The 20,302-nt window shown below is 47.2% G+C and overlaps 1 protein-coding gene across 1 annotated transcript in view; it reads right to left on the bottom strand.

Moving 5' to 3' along the window:
• ABCA5 (ATP binding cassette subfamily A member 5) overlaps window positions 1-20,302 on the bottom strand; it is a 135,692-nt gene that overhangs the window by 61,010 nt on the left and 54,380 nt on the right. The window contains exons 12-21 of the mRNA XM_030208503.1: window positions 18,722-18,832; window positions 17,138-17,301; window positions 16,129-16,248; window positions 11,673-11,811; window positions 10,955-11,045; window positions 6,349-6,488; window positions 5,473-5,592; window positions 4,411-4,609; window positions 2,225-2,397; window positions 2,008-2,135 (exon numbers count right to left, since the gene is read on the bottom strand). Coding sequence (XP_030064363.1) covers window positions 2,008-2,135; window positions 2,225-2,397; window positions 4,411-4,609; window positions 5,473-5,592; window positions 6,349-6,488; window positions 10,955-11,045; window positions 11,673-11,811; window positions 16,129-16,248; window positions 17,138-17,301; window positions 18,722-18,832 — 1,385 coding nt within the window. The remainder of the gene's footprint in view (window positions 1-2,007; window positions 2,136-2,224; window positions 2,398-4,410; window positions 4,610-5,472; window positions 5,593-6,348; window positions 6,489-10,954; window positions 11,046-11,672; window positions 11,812-16,128; window positions 16,249-17,137; window positions 17,302-18,721; window positions 18,833-20,302) is intronic.

Raw genomic sequence — 20,302 nt, forward strand, 5'->3', positions numbered from 1 at the left:
TTCATACCTGTCTCAGGCTCTCACTCGGAAGTCATTCTATCCATCCCATCACCAATCCCATGATGAAAAACACGTCACTTGGTCAACTCCTGGGATTTTTATCACACAGCGTTACCCTCTCTTCATCATTGCCAAGTCTGTCCTCTTCTTTCACTCCTGACCCTACCACTAATCTAGCTACCACTTCTGCGCTTCCCACTGCGCCTATTTCCTCTACAGTTTCCGTGGCACCTGTTATTCCTGTTTCCTCTGTTTCCCTTGCTTCGGCTCCTAATGATGTTTCTGCTCCACTTCACCCTTTACTAGCAGAAGTACAACTTTCTCTTGCACGCTTAGAGACGGCTAGAGTAGAACTGGAACTTGAGAAGACTCGTAGAGATAGTCTCCATCTGCTGAAATGTTTTACTCAGTGGTGCCTGTCTCTATCTCCCTTCGATCAAGCTGTCACTACGGCCTTGAACCAAGTATTTATGTATTTATTTATGACATTTAGATCCCAGATTGTCCTGAAAACAAGCTCGACTTCAATGTTGCTTGCAGTTTAGATTAAAAATACAGAGTTTGAATTTCAACAATAGTAAAGTAGTAACAGATTAGTGTAGATATTTATTTATTTATTTAGTAACATTTGTACCCCGCATTTTCCCACTTATTAGCAGGTTCAATGTGGCTTACAAGATACCGTAATGGTGAATTCCATATACGGTAGGCATTAAACAAATACAGTTAGATAAAGGGTCAGGTAAGGTAGGGGTAAATAGGTACAATAAGGGATAAGGAAATAGGAATTAAATTGCCCATTGCAAAACGGACAGGTCTTTAGAGTTCGTTTGAAGTTTTGACAGTCGTGAATTGTTTTCACCCTCTTTGGTAAGGCGTTCCACATTAATTAATGGGACGGGAAAAGGGCACGCGGTAATTCTGAAACCGGTGTGCGCCTAAAAACGGCCTTAGCCCTTAATGCCACCCGTTGATCTGGCGGTAACTGCTCACACGCTACACATGCAGTAACCGGTCGGCCCGCGCCAACTGCCAATTACCGCCGGAAACGACGCGCGTGGGAGGAAATAAATTAAAAAATAATCCAGGCATTATGGGCGCGGGGCAAATCTGAACCTACCACCAGGGCAGTAGCCCAGCGGTAGTCTCATTTTGGCGCACACATGAAGACTAACACACCTTTTTAAAAGGGCCCCACAATGAGTTCTGGAATGAATTGGTGAAGAAATGAGATTTTAGCAATTTTCAGAATTGTAAGTAGTTAGGATGAAATCTAATAGACAGTATGGTAAAATTAGTCCTTACCTACACTCCTTCCCAGGAACTCCGTTCACTAGGTAAATCTCTCCTAATTGCACCCTTCTCCTCCATCGCTAACTCCAGACTCTATTCCTTTTATCTCGCCGCACCTTATGCCTGGAATAGACTTCCTGAGCCATTACGTCTAGCTCCATCCCTGGCCGCCTTCAAATCCGGGCTAAAGACCTACCTGTTTGATGCTGCTTTTGACTTCTAACTTATCACTTGCTCGTAACCTTTATCTTGTCTTCCTCTCTTCAATAGTCCCTTCCCTATGTGTCCTTCTGTCTGTCCTACCGTTATCCTTATTGGTCCTGTCTGTCTGTCCTGATTTAGATTGTAAGCTCTTTTGAGCAGGGGCTGTCTTTTTCTTCATGTTCAATTGTGAAGCGCTGCGTACGACTGGTAACGCTATAGAAATGATTTGTAGTAGTAGTAGTAGTAGTAATTTTCTTCCCATTAGTACCAACAGATCAATCCAGAGGCGAGTGGGTTATGTCCCTCTACCACTCGTCTCTGGATTGATCTGTGGGATGCTATGGAAGGTAAAATTAGTCCTTACCTGATCATTTTCTTTCCATTAGTCCCAACAGATCAATCCAGAGACGGGTGGTAGAGGGACATAACCCACTCATCTCTGGATTGATCTGTGGGACGCTATGGAAAGCTGCAATGTTATAACAGCAGTGCATTTCAAAGTCATCATACCTTCTCCGAATGAAGCATCTTGAGTGCTGCATTGTGTGGCGAGACAGACAGATAGTCACTTCCGTTAATTAGCTCCACCTGTACCTTCTGATTGGTTAGAGATGAGATGATGTCATCGACACCCGAACCTTGTGTCAGCACGAGGGAAGCAAGAGATAACGTTTTACTTCTTTAACAGTTCCCGTAGGAAAACGGTAAGAAATGCGACACTCTTTACCTGCATTGTTCTGAAGCAGCAGGCTTGTGTGCAAGGGGCGGCTTCTTTGCCCAGGTTTTAGGAAATACAGATCCGGGGAAAGTTTGACAGGAGCCACCGAACTTTGGAACAAGTAACGATGTGCTACAAACAGGAAAATTTGGAATGCGAGAAAAATCAAAAGAAGAAACAACCTGGAAAAAAAAACCCCAAAGAAACAGAGAAAGTGGTTTCAGCTGAAGGTGGTGAATAAAAATCATGCGTTTCGTGTGCTACTCCATTTATATATGGAGAAATAAAAGTCAAACAATACATTTTTACTGAACAAACTTAATACACGTCTCACTCATTTTTTGCATTGGATAATATACACTACATTTAAGATGGGTATGCTGAATGTTTTCCCGTGTGACTGACTGTGATATGGGTTGGCACAGTTTACAGTTTGATATCTTGCAGGGACACGTGCCATTCTCTTTTTCAGTTTCTACTGGGAGCTGTTTTCACTTATTTTTGTTTCAGATTAGGTGGCTGCATAGGTGGAGGGGGGGCAGTTCTATAAGTGGAGGAGTGGCCTAATGGTTAGTGCAACGGGTTGTGGACAGGGCCGCCGAGAGGGGGGGGGGGGTAGGGGGGACAAAATTCCCCGGGCCTCCAAGGGGGGCCCGGCGCTGCAGTCCTCTCCACCCACCCCCCCCCCCCTCCATCCACCACCGGGCCGGGCCCCGCTGAATTCAAATCATAGCGCCTCACCTCGGCCTCACTCCGTGTGAAAGAAACGCAGCAGCGGCAGTCTGCAGATCGCCTCCCTTTGGGCCTTCTCTCCCTGTGTCCCGCCCTCGCGCAAGCTACGTCAGACGAGGGCGGGGCACAGGTAGGGAAGGCCCGAAGGGAGGTGATCTGCAGACTGCCTCTGCTGCGCTTCTTTCACAAGGAGCGAGGTCGAGGTGAGGCGCTATGATTTGAATTCAGGGGGACCCGGCCCGGTGGTGGACGGCGACGATGACCTCGGGGGGGGGGGGGGGGGCGGCCTTGCCTCGGGCCCGGCCCAGCCTCTCGGCAGCCCTGGCTATGGACCTGGGAAACCGGGTTCAGTTCTTTTCTCTTTGCAGCTCTGTGTGACCCTGGGAATGTCACTTAGCCCTCCATTACCCCAGAAGTACAATTTATTACTTAGATTATGAGTCCATTAGGGACAGTGTAATAGAAACTGTAAACCACAGGGATGACTTGCAGTACATCAAGTGCTGAAAATGAAAATAAAGGGGTGTCTAGAGGCAGGAGCCACTTACGCACCTCAAAAGCACCATTAATGGACAGGTAGGTGCCGGGGGGGGGGGGGGAGGGGAACACAGGAGCGGGACAAAAACTATGCACCTCACTTGGTGCACCAACATAATCCTGCTAGTGACATAGCATAAGGGAGCACGCCTAAAATGGGCACGCCAATGCCAACCATATGCTAGGATTTTGTAACGAAATCCTGGAGCTAAGACCAAATGTCTACTCTCCTCACACTTCCACTATCCGTGATGTATTGTAAGCCACATTGAGCCTGCAAAGAGGTGGGAAAATGTGGGATACAAATGCAATAAATAAATAAATAAATAAATTATAGAACTGACCCTCACCTCCTAATTCTATAAAAGGTACGTACACAAATATGGGCGCGTAGCCAATTTGCACACACAATTTAACTGAAGCTAATTAGTGCCAATAATTGACTTTTTAACAAGCAACTATTGGCACTAATTAGATTTAATTGGAAATTACATGTGTACATTTAGGTGTGGGATCTGTGCCTAAATTTTACGCACGAGTGAAAAAAAAGGAGGGTGGAAATGGGAGGGACATGGGTGGAATGGGTGCGTTCCTCGCATTTACATGTGTTGTTATACAATAAGGGGAGATACGGGCCCAATTTAGGCGTGTATATTCGCACCACGTTTCAGTGGTTGCAAATGGCAGTGCCTAAAGTTAGGCACGAATCCCGGGCGTAAGTGGTATTCTATAAACCGCGTTTAAACTTTAAGCATGGTTTATAGAATAGCGCTTTTTTTTCTATTTTTTTTGCCATCATATATAAAATTCATCCTTAAGTGCACAGCATTGGGGCACCAGGACTGAGGCGCTAATATACAGAATTTGCCCCTTTAATCCTCATGGTGTGCCAACATAACAGATGACGAAGAATCTGCCCTACTTACACAGTCCTCATGGATTTACTTTCACGTTTCACGTTGAGGGCATGGAACCGTGCCACAGCGCAAAACTGCCGCTTCCACAGCGCTGCACTGCCGGCCGCAGACGATCTGAGCTCAGGGAACACGAGCAGGCTTTGCTCTATTTCATCTAGTGAATTTATGCTCCTTTCTTCTACCCGCTGCTGTGCCAGTGCGGAGTAATCTGAAAGGCAAAACGAAATAATAAAATAAAATGACCTACTATTTAAAATCAGGCACATGAGGAAGACATTACACGCTGACCAAAAACAGTGGTTTTGGTTTCGACCGAAGCTGGATCTGCGGCTGAAATTTGCTGCTCGGTGTTGGCTGGAACCAAAGTTGAAGCTAAAACTGCTGTGCCTGCCCTGCCTAGCCCCCTTAACCCCACCGTTCAGAGACCTGCCCCCCCCCGGGCCACCTGACCATCCATAGGCCCCCCCTGGACCTACCTAATCTAGTGTCCCCTTCAGAAGCAGGAACGAACCCCAGTGCCCGGTGCCATTACTCAGTCAAAATGGCTGCCGAGACTGTTGTGGGAGGTCCCGGCAGCCATTTTGAGATTGTAACTGGCATCAGCAGGAGCAATTGGAGATTGTTCCTGCTTATTCCAGTTCCAATCTCAAAATGGCTGCTGGCACCTCCCATGGCAGCCTTACTAGACTACCACAGGAGGCCCAGTGGCTATTTAAAGACTGGAACCCGCATAACCAGGAGCGACTGCAGACTGAAACCAGCATAAAAAGCAGAAATCTCAAAATGGCTGCAGGGACCTTGTGGCAGTTTTGCAAGGCTGCTGTCGGAAGTCTTGGCAGCCATTTCGACTTGAGCAGAGGTCACTAGACCACCACAGATTCTTAAGGTAGGCCCAGGGGCAGCGGGGGGAGGGGGGAGAGTTTTGGTTTTACCTGAAAATGAACTGGCATTTTCGGCCAAAACCCAAACCCAGATTTCAGGCCAGTTTCAATACTGAATTTGAAACTGAAACCGAAATTCTGTCAGCCTCTGTAGGACATAGCGAGGGTAGGAAGTACACACATTTCTTACCTGCTTGTCCAATTTCTGCCTCGGCTTCCAGCTTCAGGAACGCATCCTCCAAAGTTGTCATCGAAACACCGTAAGTAATAACACCTAAGTCCAAGTGACTGTCCAGGTCAGAAAATAATCCTAGCAAGAGAAATGGTCAATTACACTTCCCAAATACATTACCTATTAGTTTCAAATCAAATTATACGTTAGAGTGAAGGGAATTACTCATTTCCTGACAATTAATGGAGGGGTTGCCTAATTGTTAGTGCAGTGGCCTGGGAAACTGGGTTCAACTCCCACTGCAGTTCCCTGTGACCCTGGGCAAGTCACTTAGCCTCCCCCCCCCCCCCCATCACCCCAGGTACAATAACGCATTGTGAGCCCAGTAGGGACACAGAAAATACCTGCATAGAATATGTAAACAGAAAGGCAGTATATCAAGTCCATGACCTCTGACCCCACCTTCCAGGATGCACTGGGCAGGGGCAGGGTGCCATCATTTTGAAGAGGGCGGGCCCAGAGGCATACTAAAGGTGTGTGGACAGGTCTGGGGATGGGATTCCACTAGACCACCAAAGTCAGTGGGGTCAGGCTTAGCACCCTGGTATCTAAAAATCAGCAGCGTGAACTGACTTATAGCGCACTCTCTTGCAATCCCTAGAACCAGAGGTTATATTGCATAAGGGAATAGTTATTAAGGGCTGCATATAATCCGGTGACATGCCATATAATATCTGAAAGACAAAAAACACATAATTTAAAAATAATCCTGCCTTTAATGGGCAGCCAGTGCAGTGGCTCTAATGAAAACGCGATACCAAGAGGACAAGCCTAGCTGCAGGATTATGAAAATCATACTCTTCTGACGCTTCTGTACAATACTCCCAATGATACCTGAAAACTTGGCCGTGTCCTTTAGTGGCAGGGTGTAAACCAGCTGCTGTTCGTGCTCATGTAATAAATCGGCCCCAGGAATGTGTCGTATGATGACTGATGTCACCGTCTCTCTGGAGCAAGACTTGTCTATGTGAATACTGCACAGAAACACACAGTTCAAAAGCTGTTATAAACACTCGCTCATCACTGATTTTAGAGACCCTAAATCAGGGGGACCACCAAGCCAGTCAAGGTTTTCAGGACATCCACCTCCGGGTTTCCTGCAGCACGGTATGCGCATGTGTGGGCGTCCTTTGAGACGTTACCACCAGCACATCGGTTGCTGTTGAGTGCCGGACTGCCTGGTTGAGCCGGTAAGGATTTTGTATAGTTAGTTATTAAGATGTAAGATGGGTTTAATATAATTTGGAAGTGTAATGGTGTTGTCTACTGTAGATATATGACCCCTGAAGACACTTTATGAAGCGAAACACGATCGTGTAGGGTCAGAGTAATACAGCCTCAATGGACAAGTGTAAGCCGATTTAAGGGCGTGGATGCTGCCCGATAATATCAGCACCAGGGGCGTATCTGCGTGGGGCCACAGGGGCCTGGGCCCCCGCAGATTTCGCCCTGGACCCCCCTACCATCGTCCCTCTCCACCTCCCCCTCCCTCCCGCACGCCCGCCACCAACCCGTCGCCGATCTTTGCTGGCGGGGGACCCCAAGCCCCCGCCAGCCGAAGTCCTCTCTTCCGTGCAGGATGCAAGTTGCAACGCTTCCTGTTCTTCTGAGTCTGACGTCCTGCACGTACAACGCGCAGGACGTCAGACTCAGAATTTGGAACTCAGTCTGACGTCCTGCGCGTTGTACGTGCAGGACGTCAGACTCAGAAGAACAGGAAGCATTGCAACTTGCAGCCTGCATGGAAGAGAGGACCTCGGCTGGCGGGGGGTTGGGGTCCCCCGCCAGCAAAGGTAAGTGACAGCAGCGGGGGAGGGTTGGCGGCGGCGGGAGGGGGTGGAGAGTGTCATTGGTGGCGAGGGGGGGGTCTGGCAGTGGCGGGGGGGTCCGGAAATGGCGGGGGGGGGGGATTGGTGGCGCCGGGGGGGGGGCTAAAATGTGCCCCCTTCCCTCTGGCTCTGGCCCTGGCCCCCCCTACCGCCAGAGTCCAGATACGCCCCTGATCAGCACTATATGGAATTTTGACTTCCAAATGAGTATGGATGCCTAAAGGGATTGCACTCCGAAGTTAAAGACTGAAATTGGTTTAGTTTTGAAAGGAGGGTGAAGTACATAAATACGAAGCAATAAAGAAGAAAAGAGAGAAGAACTGTTAAGAACATTCTGTTTAAAGAGAAAATTCACACAGGACGAGAACAGATAACTGTGTAGGAGGTATCGTAAGACAGTACTCATAAATACCTTTGGGATACTAGGATCATTTGGAGTTATTAATGTTTTTGTAATAGAAGATTAAAAATAATGATGGTTTTATGGTATGCATATATGGTTGAATGGATTGAATGAATGGATGTATATTGGGGGTGTTTTAGATGATATATGGTGAGTTATTTATATGTAAAAGATTTGTTTAAATAAAGATTTGTTATGTTTATAACAGTTGTTGAAGATTGAGTAGCCATGAATATTCATGAGACAGACTTGCAGGCACCACCTTCAGATTTCTGTCATGCATATTCATTGTGGACATCCTGAAAATCCGACCGGATGGTGGTCCCCCGGGACAGGTTTGGGAACCCCTGACCTAAACAACAATAAGAAGCTACAGTTGAAAAAAACTTTATTAATGCCCAACACGGCACCGTGTTTCGGCCAGTTGCCTGCCTCAGGGGCCTTGATATGAATATGTAAACTTGGGGGGTTGCAGCACTTGGTTGTCTTAAAAGAGACGCTCAGTGCAGAAGAGAGGTAGGTAAAAAGCGCTAAAGTAGGTGATCGCTGTGAAGACAGCAAGTGCTGCAAGCCCCCTCCCCAAGTTTACATATTCATATCAAGGCCCCTGAGGCAGGCAACTGGCCGAAACATGGTGCCGTGTCGGGCATTAATGAAGTTTTTTCCACTGTAGCTCCATCTTCCTGTTGTTATTGGAGGTTGCCTTGTTGGTCAAACTACTCCTTTGTTGAAGGTGAACTTAAACACAAAAGGGGATGGAAAGGACTTCAGCAAATGCTGGAGAAACTTTAAAGGGGTCGGAGAGACATTCTGGGGTGGGGGGAGGGAAGGGGGAGGGTAGGAGTAGGGGTTCAAGGGTCTATATAGTAAGGGGAGGGGGGAAAAGGGGGGTATTAGGGGTCATGTGGAACCTTCACCCGTGATAGATAATAGGTCAATTAAAATGGGGGGGGGAATAATAGGGGGTAATAAAGTAGGAAGGAACTGTGCAGAGGAAGTAGTGGGGGAAATTGGGGTGGTGTTGAGGGTTTGGATTAACAGGTAGTTCGTAAATCTGTACGTTAAGACGAAGTTACGAGCCGGACACAAAATTGTTGTATATTTGACGGCTGGATGGTTATGAATGTACTATCAGAAAAATGCAATAAAATTTTAAACTTTAAAAAAACTACTCCTTTGTTTGGACTCCTATACGTAGTGGACCACAGTCTTCCACTTCTGCGGTCTTCTTTCTCTTCTGAACAACTATAAAACACACAAAACACAATCCCCCCCCCCCCCCCCCCCCCCCGATATTCAGCTGGCAGCAGAGAGCATTTTGCTACCTGCCACTGGTGTTGTTCCCGGATATTCAGAGCTGGGCTCTGTCTGGGTTTCGGCACTGAATATCCGTTTGTTTGTTTGTTTGTTTTCAGCTGGCTAAGTCAATATTCAACCCCTGCCCCATAAGCCAAATCATAGGACTGCTATTTATTTATGCGGTCCGATTTAAGCGGTGAGGGGCTGAATATCAGCACTTAACCTGACTCCGCCCCTAGAATCCCACTAGATAGCCGCTTTTGAATTTGGCGCTAACTGGTCATTTTCAGTAAAGATAACTGCTCAAGTGCCACTGAAAATGACCATATAGCCGCGAAGAATCAATTCAACCGGTTGGCAGCCATTTCTAGCCAGTAAACTCATTTTGAATATCAGCTGGAATCTAACTACTCCGACACACTTTAGCCTTCTTCTAACACAGAACATATGTAAAATGGCTCATTTTAGACAGAACATCTGGAAAGTAGGGATGGGTAGGGTTACCATATTTTGGCCTCTGAAAAAGAGGACACATGTCACGCCCCATGCCCTGCCCCTGCTCCGCCCACACCATATCCCTTTTGGATCCTCACCCCGCCCTTTCTCACTCACCCCGCCCCGTCACATATTCCCCTCCCCTGCCCCCCTGCCACCTCCCCCCCCCTTGTCACATATTCCCCTCCCCTCCCCTTACTTACTATCTACTGCCCTGGTGGTCTAGTGACCTCTTCGGGGCAGGAAAGAGCCCCCTCTTTCCTGCCCGAAGCGCTGCCTTGCCCTGCATCCTTCTCGGTCTCGGCTTGGGATTCAAAATGGCCGCCAAGAGTTGAAGTCTCGCGATGCCGCTTCAACTCTCGGTGGCCATTTTGAATCCCGAGCCGAGACTCAGAAGGATACAGCGCAAGGACAGGCAGCGTTCCAGGCAGGAAAGAGGGGGCTCTTTCCTGCCCCAAAGAGGTCACTAGACCACCAGGGCAGATAGTAAGCAAGTAAGGGGAGGGGAGGTGAGGGGAGGGGAGACCTACGGCGCTGCTCGCCTGCCCGCCCGCCCGTCCAGAAATCCGGACAAACAGGCAGGCGGGCAAAACCCGCCGGACGCCCCAGACATGTCCTCAAAAAGTGGGCATGTCCGGGGAAATCCGGACATATGGTAACCCTAGGGATGGGCAGTCGTTTGCAATGAAATGTCGTTTGCATATAATAGTGTACTCTCGTCTAAGCAGTGCATACTATTTGCAAAGAGAGCTCACCGCTGTTCCCTCTAAGCTGAGAGTCCTCTGTCTATACTCATACCACTAGGGGGTGCTGTTTCACTATCACGTTTACAATAGTGAGGGACAGGCAAGTTCTGCGGACTCCAGGGAACCTGCCTGTCCCTAGAGATTGAAAACACAATATTGAAGCGCCACCCCCTGCTGGTAGCAATGCAGCTGGAGGACTCTGGCTCAGCTTAGAGGCAACAGTGCAGTGAACTCTTTCCTGATGGTTCATACATGCATGCCAAACAAAAAAAACAGCACCACGGGCCTTTAAAAATGGAACACAGTTCTTTAATGAATGAGCCTTGACAAAAAGACCCGACACGGGCCGTGTTTCGGTGACTAGCACCTGCGTCTCATATAGTAAAAGCTACAAAGCACCAAGGCACTTTCACTTTCTGTATCCAAACGGATATCTATCACATATGCATGCACCATCTTTACACTTCCTGTACACTCCTTTTGAAAAAGGGTTCACTCTTACTGACATTTGTTCTGGAACAAAAAACAAAAAAAAAAAAAGGGAAGAAAATGACATGAAACTTTTTTGGCTGCCCATCCCTACCGGAAAATTACTTCAGACCTGAAGGACGGAGAGGGAAAATGAAGAAGCACAAGTGTTGCAAGGCTGCAAATGTTAAAAACAGTACCTAAGGCAGTAACCCACTCCCCATTTGATTTTGAGAAAGAGAGATGAGCCAATGCATTTCACCGTTCCTTGTGAAATCACAACCTTCCGATCTGGAAAAGAAAAAGCACAGAGGCATCTCACTCAAACTTACTACAGGATATTTTCAAACAGGAACCAATATAGCTTCACCTTACCAGGAAGGGAGCGCTCGGAATTTACGATATGTTTTGATGAACTGAGCTGACAGCTTCGGGTATTAGATGCAAGAGTAGGGGGTGTTTGAAAATATGCTAACCATGTAACTAGCACTGGCCTAAGTACATAAACATCAACATACTGATGCTTACGTAGTAAAGGTCCATCAAGCCCTGTATCTTGTTTCCACCAGTGGCCAATCCAGGTCCAAGTGCCCGGTAGATCCCAAAACAGTAAAACAGATTTCATGCTATTTATCCGGTTTATGGGAAAAAATTTTTTAGGAGCTTGTCCAAATGTTTTTTAAACCCTGTTAAGCTAACTGCTTTTACCGCATTCTCTGGCAACAAATTCCAGAGTTTAATTACACGTTGAGTGAAGAAATAGTTTCTCCGATTTGTTTTAAATTTACTAGTTAGTAGCTTCATCGTGTGCCCCCTAGTCCGTGTATTTTTGAAGTACAGAGGTCTAACATTTGAACAACCTCTAGAACATGCAGCCTCAAGCACGCATTTGTGGTACAGTGTGCAAACACCGTTTACCAGCAAGAATATCTGCCTCCTCCATAAAATGGGTGCTGAATACTATCACCCCATCCGCCTTCCGCAGCTTTAGGAGATTCCAGACCCCATGTCGAGCGCAGGGGTCCATACCAGCAGTTGGCTCGTCCAAAAGTAATACCTAGAGAATATCACAAAAAATTAAATAGTAAGGGAATTTTTATCTGATAATATAATAATGTAGCATATGGCAGATAAAGACCAACATGGTTCATTTGGAGGGGCATAATCGAACGGCGCTGGCTATCTACATGGGTGGCCATCTTTCATTTCGATAATTCGGTTGGGGACGGCCAAATGTCAGAGATGGCCGGGTTTGAGATGGCCGGCATCGGTTTTCGTCGATAATGGAAACCAAGGTCGGCCATCTCAAACCCGGCCAAATCCAAGGCATTTGGTCGTGGGAGGGGCCAGCATTTTGTAGTGCACTGGTCCCCCTGACGTGCCAGGACACCAACCGGGCACCCTAGGGGGCACTGCAGTGGACTTCAAAAATTGCTCCCAGGTGCATAGCTCCTTGGGTGCTGAGCCCCCCCCAAATCCCCCCCAAAACCCACTCCCCACAACTCTACAACACTACCATAGCCCTAAGGGGTGAAGGGGGGCACTTACATGTGGGTACAGTGGGTTTTGGGGGGTTCTGAATGTTACAAAATATAAAATGTGGCCCCCAATAGAAACAGGTTGGACAAGCCTGCTCTATTCTATAAAGAACACACGTTCTTTATCGAACAGCAATTTCCACACCTAATATAGGCGCCAAACTTACGCCTGATCTGTATAGAGCGTCCTTTACAAAATAGTAGCTTAGCACGGATCAGCCCTGCACTTAACTTCTAAGTTACGCTGCTTGCACGGCGCACTTGGTAATGCTTAAATATGGGCACGTCAGTTTGGGTTTACACTAATAGTCTATGGCTGCATCTTGCGCACAGATGCCATTCGAGAACCGCTGCTCAGCGTGCGAAGGTGCCAAGTTCTAGAATTCCACCGTTAAGAGTACGTTTCTTGTGCACCTACAACCCTTCCTGCATCGGAAGTAATGTTAGCACATAAGCGTCAGCAGAAACAGGGCAGCAAAGACATAAGACATAAGCATCGCCACACTGAGACAGACCAAAGGTCCATCTAGCCCAGCACCCTGTCTCCGACAGTGGCCCATCCAGGTCACAATCACCCGACAAGATCCACGGAGCAAAGCATTTTGTACTGCTTGTCCCAGGAACAGTGAATTTTTCCCTACATTCCTTTAATAACATTCTATGGCCTTTTCCTTCAGGAAGCCGTCCAAACCTTTCTTAAACTCTGCTAAGCTAACCGCCTTAACCACATTCTCCGGCAAGCCTCATGCAGCTTTTTACATCAGCCTGGTTTGACTGCAAGGCCCAAGTACATGAAAAGTACTCTTGATTCCCCGATCTTCAAAAGCATTTAACCAGCCAGAATCGGCACCTGGTCGGTTAAATGCCCCAGAGCTGGCTAGCCGGCGATATTCAGCAGGAAATTTCCAACTATCTCCTGCCGAGTACCACCGGTTAGCAGCTAGCTAGTTTTATCAGTGGACATAATGGGGCCCTTTTACTAAGCCACATAGGTGCTTACGCACGCGCCCGACGTGCATCAATTTGGAGTTACCGCCTGGTTACCGTGAGGCCCGGACAGTAATTTCATTTTTACGTGCGTCCGCTATGCACGCCGGAAACGGGGTGGTAATCATCATTCTATGCGCGTAGACGATTACCGCACGGTTAACGCGTGAGACCTTACCACTAAGCCAATGGCTGGTGGTTAAGGTCTCAGACCTAAAATGTATCCTTGGGAGCTTAGCCGAGTTTATGTGGCAGAGCCGGTGGTGGGAGGCGAAGCTAGTGGTTGGGAGGCGGGGATAGTGCTGGGCAGACTTATACGGTCTGTGCCAGAGCCGGTGGTGGGAGGCGGGGCTAGTGGTTGGGAGGCGGGGATAGTGCTGGGCAGACTTATACAGTCTGTGCCAGAGCTGGTGGTGGGAGGCGGGACTGGTAGTTGGGAGGCGGGGATAGTGCTGGGCAGACTTATACGGTCTGTGCCAGAGCCGGTGGAGGGAGGCAGGGAGAGTGCTGGGCAGACTTATACGGTCTGTGCCAGAGCTGGTGGTGGGAGGCGGGGATGGTGGTTGGGAGGCGGGGATAGTGCTGGGCAGACTTATACTGTCTGTGCCAGAGCTGGTGGTGGGAGGCGGGGCTGGTGGTTGGGAGGCGGGGATAGTGCTGGCCAGACTTATAAGGTCTGTGCCCTGAAGAGGACAGGTACAAATAAAAAGTAGCACATATGAATTTATCTTGTTGGGCAGACTGGATGGACCTTGCAGGTCTTTTTCTGCCATCATCTACTATGTTACTATGTAAAATGGACGTGCGCCAATTTTTATTTAGCTGCACGTCCATTTTCGGCAAAAATTTTAAAAAGGCTTTTTTTTTCACAGGCACGCTGAAAAATGGATCTGCGCGCACTCAAAACATGAGCCTACACTAGGGCAGCCCATTTTTCGGCACACCTTAGTAAGAGGAACACATAACCGGCTATCTGCCGATTTTCAGCCCCACTTTAGCGGCTATATACAGTGGTGGAAATAAGTATTTGATCCCTTGCTGATTTTGTAAGTTTGCCCACTGACAAAGACATGAGCAGCCCATAATTGAAGGGTAGGTTATTGGTAACAGTGAGAGATAGCACATCACAAATTAAATCCGGAAAATCACATTGTGGAAAGTATATGAATTTATTTGCATTCTGCAGAGGGAAATAAGTATTTGATCCCCCACCAACCAGTAAGAGATCTGGCCCCTACAGACCAGGTAGATGCTCCAAATCAACTCGTTACCTGCATGACAGACAGCTGTCGGCAATGGTCACCTGTATGAAAGACACCTGTCCACAGACTCAGTGAATCAGTCAGACTCTAACCTCTACAAAATGGCCAAGAGCAAGGAGCTGTCTAAGGATGTCAGGGACAAGATCATACACCTGCACAAGGCTGGAATGGGCTACAAAACCATCAGTAAGACGCTGGGCGAGAAGGAGACAACTGTTGGTGCCATAGTAAGAAAATGGAAGAAGTACAAAATGACTGTCAATCGACAAAGATCTGGGGCTCCACGCAAAATCTCACCTCGTGGGGTATCCTTGATCATGAGGAAGGTTAGAAATCAGCCTACAACTACAAGGGGGGAACTTGTCAATGATCTCAAGGCAGCTGGGACCACTGTCACCACGAAAACCATTGGTAACACATTATGACATAACGGATTGCAATCCTGCAGTGCCCGCAAGGTCCCCCTGCTCCGGAAGGCACATGTGACGGCCCGTCTGAAGTTTGCCAGTGAACACCTGGATGATGCCGAGAGTGATTGGGAGAAGGTGCTGTGGTCAGATGAGACAAAAATTGAGCTCTTTGGCATGAACTCAACTCGCCGTGTTTGGAGGAAGAGAAATGCTGCCTATGACACAAAGAACACCGTCCCCACTGTCAAGCATGGAGGTGGAAATGTTATGTTTTGGGGGTGTTTCTCTGCTAAGGGCACAGGACTACTTCACCGCATCAATGGGAGAATGGATGGGGCCATGTACCGTACAATTCTGAGTGACAACCTCCTTCCCTCCGCCAGGGCCTTAAAAATGGGTCGTGGCTGGGTCTTCCAGCACGACAATGACCCAAAACATACAGCCAAGGCAACAAAGGAGTGGCTCAGGAAGAAGCACATTAGGGTCATGGAGTGGCCTAGCCAGTCACCAGACCTTAATCCCATTGAAAACTTATGGAGGGAGCTGAAGCTGCGCGTTGCCAAGCGACAGCCCAGAACTCTTAATGATTTAGAGATGATCTGCAAAGAGGAGTGGACCAAAATTCCTCCTGACATGTGTGCAAACCTCATCATCAACTACAGAAGACGTCTGACCGCTGTGCTTGCCAACAAGGGTTTTGCCACCAAGTATTAGGTCTTGTTTGCCAGAGGGATCAAATACTTATTTCCCTCTGCAGAATGCAAATAAATTCATATACTTTCCACAATGTGATTTTCCGGATTTAATTTGTGATGTGCTATCTCTCACTGTTACCAATAACCTACCCTTCAATTATGGGCTGCTCATGTCTTTGTCAGTGGGCAAACTTACAAAATCAGCAAGGGATCAAATACTTATTTCCCCCACTGTATGGCCACGTGAATATGTGGGATATATTTGACCGGTTTTAAGTCTGAATATCTTCTAACCGGCCAAAAATAAAACGGATATTCAATGCTGGTCTCAGGAAACGGCCCGGCATTGAATATCGGGGATTAGCGGTGACCGCGGGAGTTGGCCGGGCTAGCTGCCGTGACTATCGGCCCCTTCATTTTTCACAGCGTTGTAAACAAGGCTGCCATTTCTGCAACACCCCTCGCCTCTTTTCTTCCTTCACCTTTGGATTCCCTATGATCGCAATTCCAAGGGTCAACTTCCTCCTCTGCCCTCCACTCAACGCTCTCGCTTGGTTGTCTTTGATGGCCTGCATATCCAAATCTTGCAAAACTCTCTGCACCTGTAAAGGAAAGGAACATAACTGAGCATGGCAAAGGGCAAACTGAAATCACAATCCCTTCAAACCCCGTGCTTTGCTGTTGCATGGAAACGCAAGACTTGCTTACTGAAAGCAAACTGTCTCGATTACGTTTTTATGCCTGTTATTTTCACTGTTTCTTCGGGTGTTGGGTACAGTGTAGTCAAATTTACATTATACTGACGAAAAAAATATATATTATACTAACACCACTTACATTTAATTCCACCGGCAAGGAAAGGTGATGTGCCACATCAAAGAACCCTATACCAGGTATGCCATGAAATAAGAAAGGCTGGAAACCACTGTTTCACTGTCACCCAGTGCATTTTTTCTAGCAAAAAAGGTGCCAGTACTCAAATGCTAGGCCACCAAGGGAGGGGTGATCACTGAGGGTCCCACCCCATAATAGCCAGGCCCCCTGCAACCGGTCACAGAACCTACGGCAAGGCAGAATTGGTGTGTAGAGCCTGAGCTCTTTCATTAAAACTTGGAGTCCATGGGTCAATTTTAACAGACAACGGAAAAGGTGCCGGTACTCAGTACCAAGTACCCCCTCAAAAAAAGCCCTGCTGTCACTACAATTAACAGGAAAAAAAACCCCAATCTACCCTTCTTTAATGTCAGAAAAATCTACTGGTCTCCATTCTCTCTACCCTTACCTAATCTCTGAACATTACTAATTGTAAATGATATCATGGATTAACTATGTCAGAATCCAAACTCTGTAAACCTGCAAATAGGTGGGAAAATGTGGGATAGAAATTCAATAAATAAATAAATAAATTGGAAGGCGGCTTTTCCTCCAGCAGATTAACAGACAGCATGCGCACAGAGTGAATACAGCAGGCACGCCTCGGCACGACCCTACCTCACTGAGCTCAACTCCTTTAACTGCAGCAAACACAGACAAATTCTCTTCCACCGTGAGATGTTCAAAATGGACATCCGATTGCGGGCAAACTCCAATCATTTTTCTCAATTCCAACATCTCATCGATTTCTGTGACTCTGTATCCGTAGACAGTAGCGAACCCTGTGATGGGTAGGTGGAAGGGGAATACAATTGATTTCATTTAATTTACTAATCGATTTACCTGCTGTTAGTTCAAGGCTAGGGTTACCATTCGTCCGGATTTCCCCGGACATGTCCTCTTTTTCAGGGCATGTCCGGGGCATCCGGCGGGTTTTGCCCGCACGCACGTTTGTCCGGATTTCTGGACAAAAGTTCGGGCTTGCGTGCGGGCGGCACCGTGGGTCTCCCCTCCCCTTCTTTACTATCTGCCCTGGTGGTCTAGTGACCTCTTCGGGGCAGGAAAGAGCCCCCTCTTTCTTGCCCGGAGCGCTGCCTTGCCCTTAATCCTTCTCGGTCTTGGCTGGGGATTCAAAATGGCCACCAAGAGTTGAAGTCTCGCGAGGCCGCTTCAACTCTGAGCGGCCACTTTGAATCCCCAGCCGAGACCGAGAAGGATGCAGGGCAAGGGCAGGCAGCGCTCCGGGCAGGAAAGAGGGGGCTCTTTCCTGCCCCAAAGAGGTCACTAGACCACCAGGGGAGATAGGAAGGGAAGGGGAGGGGACTATGTGACAAGGGGGAGGGGAGGGAAGGTGACGGGAGGGGCAGGGGAGGGGAATGTGACCTGGGGGGGAGGGGATGGGACGGGAATATGTGACAGGGCCGGGATGATACGAAAGGGGTGTGGTGTGGGTGGGGCAGGGGTGTGGTGTGGGCGTGACATGGGTGGGGAATGGGCGTGGCATGTGTTCTCTTTTTCAGAGGACAAAATACGGTAACCCTATTCAAGGCGCACTGCAGTTTAGCAAAAATTCTTACATAATCAAATGTTCATCAAACTACTACAGCAGAGTCAATAAAACACGCTACATTACTATAATACAGTACATACGTAAAAATTATCACAACAATAGCTAATTCAAAATACATCAATAGAAGACCTTTACCAGATAACCCTGATCAACATAATCCACTATTACAAAACAGAATCTTAGGCGAGCAGACCTTTTCAGGACAAGTATTGTAGAAACATAAACCTCTTTAACAGGTGTCTATAAACTAAGGGGTCGATATTCAAAGCGATTTAACTGGCCAGAAATGGCTCCTGGTGGTTAAATCGCGTGTTTGGGGCTCACTGTTGTTTTCATCGAAACCTACCCGGTTAGTGTCACTGAAAATGTTCAGTTAGAGCCCAACTCAAAATCAACTATATTTTGGGGGTGTTCTGCCAGGACCACCACAGGTTTAAACGCAACACCGGGAAGTACCTGTTCCAGTGCTTAAACCTGTAATCGTGTCGGTGGCAGCGCAGGAAGGAGAGCACAGTGGTGAGCAGCAGCTCTCGCCGCCGTGAAGCGTGAGCCGGTGTGGCAGGCTTTCAACACCTTTGAATCTCACCTGGATCCTGGGTTAAACTGGTCCTGCTTTCTACTGTAATTCTTACCATCAGAGGGAGGGCAAAGGCCACAGAGGATGTTCAGCAGTGTGGTTTTTCCAGTTCCACTATGGCCTAGCAGTGCTGTAATCTGACCCTCGTATATCTCAAATGACAAACCTATTTTAGAAAGAGAAACAAAAATTCCAATGTCCTACCATGAATGAGAGTTTGTGAAAGCAGCATCAACTGATTGACCATGGTCCACAATGAAAGGCCACCTTTGGAACAGTATTTAAGGCCACAGAGGTAAATTTAAGTCTAAAGGAGGAAGTTATCAATGTGGGCTACCGTTAGGATGGGTTATTTTACCACTAGCACATGCTTTTAGTACAGGTCCCATTTTATGAAATGAGACCTAGTAACTAATAACTGGGGTTAACAGTAAAATACCACATCCTAATGGTAGCCCACATTGATAACTTTCCCCCTTAATTAAAGAAAAGAGAAATGTCTCTAGAAATCAAAATCACTGCTATATGTAATAAAGGTGAGCCAAGCCATTGTGACATCACTGATGAGGTTGGGTCTTAGGCATTGGTGGAATGAGGCATTATGACATCACAATATCATCTCTGGTTAAATCACTGCTATATGTAATAAAAGTGAACCAAGTATAGGACAATCAAGCCATTGTGACATCATTGATAAGGTTGGCTCTTAGGCATTGGTAGGATGAGGTATAACATCACAATATCAGCTCTGATTAAATCACTGCTATATGTAATAAAAGTGAGCCAAATATAGGACAATCAAGCCATTATGACATCACAATATCAGCTCTGGTTACCAGAGACTGAAACTCTTCACACTAAGGAGGGAAGTTATCAACATGGGCTACCGTTAAGATGGGTTATTTTACCATTAACTCATGCTATTTTAGCACAGGTCCCATTTTATGCAATGAGACCCTAGCTACTAATAACCAGGGGTAATAGTAAAGTAACCCACAATTTTATTTTTCTTACATTTGTACCCCGTGCTTTCCCACTCATAGCAGGCTCAATGTGGCTTACATATTATGTACAGGTACTTATTTGTACCTGGGGCAATGGAGGGTTAAGTGACTTGCCCAGAGTCACAAGGAGCTGCCTGTGCCTACAGTGGGAATTGAACCCAGTTCCCCAGGACCAAAGTCCACCACTCTAACCACTAGGCCTCTCCTCCACTCCACAATGATAACTTCCCCTCTAAGTCCGCAGTCATTCTGTATAAACAAGCACAGCGTTATTATTATCTGACACCAGGAGCTGCTGTAAGTTCACATCACATTCTGAACTGAAAATCAATAGAAATAAAACAAAATAAAACATGCAAAAGAAAATAAGATGATACCTTTTTTATTGGACATAACTTAATACATTTCTTGATTAGCTTTCGAAGGTTGCCCTTCTTCGTCAGATCGGAAATAAGCAAATGTTGGTAGATGACAGTATATATGAGTGAAACATCAAAGCATTTCAGTTAATTTCCTTGACTGGGTGACAAGAGAGTTGGATCGAGGGAGAGCGCTAGATGTGGGGTATTTAGGATTTAGCGAAGCCTTTGACACAGTTCCACATAGACGACTCATAAGTAAACTGAGCACCC

The sequence above is a fragment of the Microcaecilia unicolor genome, chromosome 6 (assembly GCF_901765095.1).
Source record: "Microcaecilia unicolor chromosome 6, aMicUni1.1, whole genome shotgun sequence".
NCBI lineage: Eukaryota > Metazoa > Chordata > Amphibia > Gymnophiona > Siphonopidae > Microcaecilia > Microcaecilia unicolor.